Source organism: Neopelma chrysocephalum, unplaced genomic scaffold (assembly GCF_003984885.1).
Source record: "Neopelma chrysocephalum unplaced genomic scaffold, ASM398488v2 Primary Assembly neopelma1_96800, whole genome shotgun sequence".
Lineage (NCBI taxonomy): Eukaryota > Metazoa > Chordata > Aves > Passeriformes > Pipridae > Neopelma > Neopelma chrysocephalum.
This window is the reverse complement of record NW_020925444.1, coordinates 2,253-6,324: the sequence shown is the minus strand read 5'-3', so window position 1 is coordinate 6,324 and position 4,072 is coordinate 2,253. Positions and strand designations below refer to the sequence as shown.

The 4,072-nt window shown below is 71.9% G+C and overlaps 1 protein-coding gene across 1 annotated transcript; it reads right to left on the bottom strand.

Moving 5' to 3' along the window:
- Positions 1-44: 44 nt before the first annotated feature.
- On the bottom strand, positions 45-4,051 carry LOC113981874 (zinc finger and BTB domain-containing protein 4-like). Its single transcript, XM_027709543.1, has 2 exons — positions 4,007-4,051; positions 45-2,795 (listed from the first exon to the last, which is right to left on the bottom strand). The coding sequence occupies exons 1-2, from the start codon at positions 4,007-4,009 to the stop codon at positions 45-47; spliced, it is 2,754 nt and encodes a 917-aa protein (XP_027565344.1). The 5' UTR covers positions 4,010-4,051.
- Between the last annotated feature and the right edge of the window lie 21 nt (positions 4,052-4,072).

Here is a 4,072-nt window from a genome sequence, read left to right as displayed (position 1 = left end):
CCCCCGTTCTGTCCCCGGTTCCCCCCGGTGCCCCCCCCTCCTCTTTACCGGCGGCCGGGGGGGTGTAGGCGATGACGGTGCTGGGCGGGGGCGACACTGGGGGTGGGGGGGGTGACACGGGGAGGGGAGGGGGTGACACGGGTGATGGTGGGGGTGACACAGGGGGTGGCGGCGGCGGCGACACGGAGGAGGGCGGCGGCGACTCCTCCCGGTCGTCGTCGTCGCGGTGCCGCTTGTTGTGGCGGCTCAGCGCCGCCGCCGTCTTGCAAACCTTGGCGCAGCGGGCGCAGGCGAAGCGCAGCGACGGCCGACGACCCACCCGGGGGGGGGGCTCCGGGGACACCGCCGGACCCCCCTCCTGTCGGTGTCCCCACCGGCGTCACCGTCGCCACCGCGGCGTCGTGGTGTCCCCGCTGGTGCTTGCGCAGCTTCCGCAGGGCCGTGAAGCTCTTCCCGCAGACGCGGCAGGGGTGCTGCCGCTCCCGTTCCCGCCGCCGCCGCCGCCGCCCGACGTCCCCGTCACCGTCGTCGTCACCGTCGTCGTCGTCGCCCTCGCCCGGCGCCCACCGCAGCGAGCGCAGCTTGCGGCGCCAGCGCGGCTTCTTGGCCGACGCCGCGCCGGGGGTCCCCGCGCCGCCGGGGGTCCCCGCGCCGGTGGTGCCGCCGCCGCCGCCCGCCTTCCGCTTGGGCTTGTAGGAGTAGTAGGGCCGCCACAGCCGGTCCTCGGCGTCGCTGTCGTCGCGGGCGGCGGGCGAGGCGTCGCCGGTGGTGTTGCCGGTGGTGTTGCCGGTGCTGGTGGCGGTGTCGCCGCGCAGGTCGTTGCCGGAGATGCGGCGCTTGACGATGGCCTCCTCGCCGATGCGCACCGTGATCTGGCACAGCCCCTCGCCCGCCGACCCGGCGTACGCCGGCTTGGCCACGTAGGTCATGGTGCGGCCGCCGCCACCAGTGCCGGTGGTCCCGGTGCCGGGCGGTGGGTTCGGGGCGGGTGTCGTGGTGCCGCCGCCGTTGTTGCCATTGTTACCGTCGGCCGCCGCGGCCGCCGCGCGCTGGGCCTCGATGTAGTCGCGCAGCACCTGCTTCTTCATGGGCACCGCCGGCGGCACCGCGGGCGCCGCCGGCACCTCAGGCACGCCCGGCGCCTCCTCGGCCGCCCGCCCGTTGTAGGCGATGACGGAGGCGGCCCCGGCGCCGCTGCCGCGCACGATGACCGAGGGGGGGGCGGCGCGGCCGTAGGCGATCACCGACGCCGGCTCCGGCCGCAGCAGCGGCGGCGGCGGCGGCGGCGGCGCCGGGAAGGCCGCGGGGGCCTTGGGGGCGTCCCCGGGCGCGGCGGGGGCCGGCAGCAGGACCCCCCCCACCACCCCGCCGCCGTCCGTCACCGCGCCCTGGCTGTAGGTCTTGTAGGGCCGCTTGTGCGCCCGCATGGGCAGCAGCCGGTAGAGCTTGAGCGCGTTGAGCTTGGGCCGGTAGCCACCGTTGGGCGTCTTCTCGGAGGCGATGAGCCCCGGGCTGATGCCGTGGAAGGCTTTTTGGTGCGTCTTGAGGTTGTAGTAGGTGACGAAGGTGTCCCAGCAGAAGATGCACTGGTAGCGGCGCTCGCCCGTGTGCCACACCTCGTGCTTGGTGCGGTACTCGGCCAGCGCGAACACCTTGTCGCAGTAGCGGCACGGGTACTTGCGGCGCCACGAGTGGACGTTGGCGTGGCGCTTCAGGCTGGACAGCGTCATGTAGGAGCGGTGGCACACCCCGCACAGGTACAGCACCTGCCCGTCCACCACCTTCACCACCGGCTCCTGCTCCGGGCCCGGCTCCAGCAGCGCCCGGTGCCGCAGCAGCAGCGCCTTCTTGCCCGCCTTGGGCGCCGCCGGTGTGACGCCGGTGACACCAGTGACACCAGTGACACCAGTGACAGTGGTGGCGGTTGTTGTTGTCGCCGTCACGGCGGTGACGGCGGCATTGATGGCGGCGGCGTTGGCGGAGTCCCCGTCGCGACAGCCGACCTCGTGCGTCTGCAGGCGTTTGACGTGGATGAAGCTCTTGCCGCAGTGGCGGCAGGCGAGGCCGCGGCGCCCGCGGTGCAGCTTGGCGTGGAAGGCCAGGGCGGCCGCCGAGCTGAAGCCGCGCCCGCACAGCCCGCAGCGCAGCGACGGCGCCGACGCCGCCGGCGAGGCCGGCGAGGAGGAGGAGGAGGCGGCCGCCGACGGCGACACCGGCGAGGGCGACGAGGGCGAGGCCGTGGCCGTGTCCCCCCCCGCCGCCGCCGCCGCCGCCGCCGCCGTCTCTCCGGGCCGCGCCGGCAGCGTGAGGTCCACGGGGGCGGCGGCGGGAGCGCGGGGGTCCCCCGGGGAAGGGGGCGGGGGGGTCCACGTGCCGTTCACGTCCGGCGGCGGCGGCGGGCAAGGGGGTCCCCCCGCCTCCAGCCCCTGCAGCGAGGGGATGCCGAGGCGCCGGCCCACGGCCCCCAGCGCCCGCGCGGCCGCCGGCGACGGCACCGCCAGGCGCGAGTTGTAGATGAAGTTGAGGACGTCGGAGAAGACGCCGGCCTGCACCCCCGGCAGCTCCAGCACCTGGGCGGGCGAGGGGCAGGCGGGCTCCTGCGCCAGGGCGCGCTTGAAGAAGGGGCTGGAGGCGGCCAGGACGTTCTTATGGGCGCGGAACTTGGTGTCCTCGGCGATGATGGTGACGTCGCAGAACTGGCCCCGCAGCCGCTGCTCGTTCAGCTCCAGCAGCAGCGCCCGGCAGTGCCCGGCGTCCGACACCTCCACGACCGGAGCCATCCCCGCGCGGGCCACCTGGACACGGGGGGGGAGGACACAGGGTGAGGGGAGGGGGAAGGTGGTTGGAGGTGCCTGGGTGGGTGGGTCCCTTATTTGGGGTCACCCAGATACCTGGATCCCCTATTGGGGGTCACCCAGGAACATAGATCCCTTATTTGGGGTCACCCAGTTACCTGGATCCCCTATTGGGGGTCACCCAGGAACATAGATCCCTTATTTGGGGTCACCCAGATACCTGGATCCCCTATTTGGGTCAGCTGGACAGATGGATCCCCTATTTGGGGTCACCCAGACACCTGGATCCCTTATTTGGGATCACCCAGGTACTTGGATCCCCTATTTGGGATCACCTGGATGGATGGATCCCTTATTTGGGGTCACTCAGACACCTGGATTCCTTATTTGGGGTCACCCAGACATCTGGATCCCCTATTTGGGATCACCTGGATGGATGGATCCCTTATTTGGGGCAGGTCCCCCTGCCTCATGGATTGGGGTCCCCAGTCCCACAAATCAGGGTCCCTCTGCCCCATGGATTGGGATCCCCAATCCCACAGATCTGGGTCCCTCTGCCCCACAGATTGGGGTCCCCCGGCCCCATAGATTGGGGTCTCCCAGCCCCCCACACCCCCAGACATCCCCCCTACCCCACAGCTTGGGGTCCCCCAGCCCCACACCCCCACTGCTGTCCCCCCTACCCCACAGCTGTGGGTCAGGGTCCCCCTCATGCTGTAGGGCCAGGGGTCCCCCTGCGCTGTGGGGCCATGGGGGGTGTCCCCCCCATGCTGGGGGTCCCCCCTGTGTTATGGGGCTGGGGGTCCCCCTGTGCTGTGGGGTCAGGACAGGGGTTCCCTGTTCTGTGGGGTAAGTCCGGGGGTCCCCCTACACCATGTTCTGGGGGTCCTTAGTTCTGTGGGGTGAGGCCGGGGATCCCCCCATGCTGTGGGGCCGGGGGTGTCTGTGCCGTGGAGTGAGTCTGGGGGTCCCCCCACACCATGTCCTGGGGTCCCCCGTTCTGTGGGGTGAGTCCAGGGGTCCCCCCACATCATGTCCTGGGGTCCCTGTTCTGTGGGGTCGGGCCCGGGGGTCCCCTCATTCTGTGGGCCTGGGGGTCTCTGATCTTTGGGGTGAAGCTGGGGGTCCCCCCACACCATATCCCAGGGGTCGCTGTTCTGTGGGCCCGAGGGTCTCTGTTCTGTGGGGTGAGTCCGGGGGTCCCCCCACACCATGTCCTGGGGGTCCCCGGTTCTGTGGGGCCGGGCCCGGGGGTCGCTGTTCTGTGGGGTCGGGGG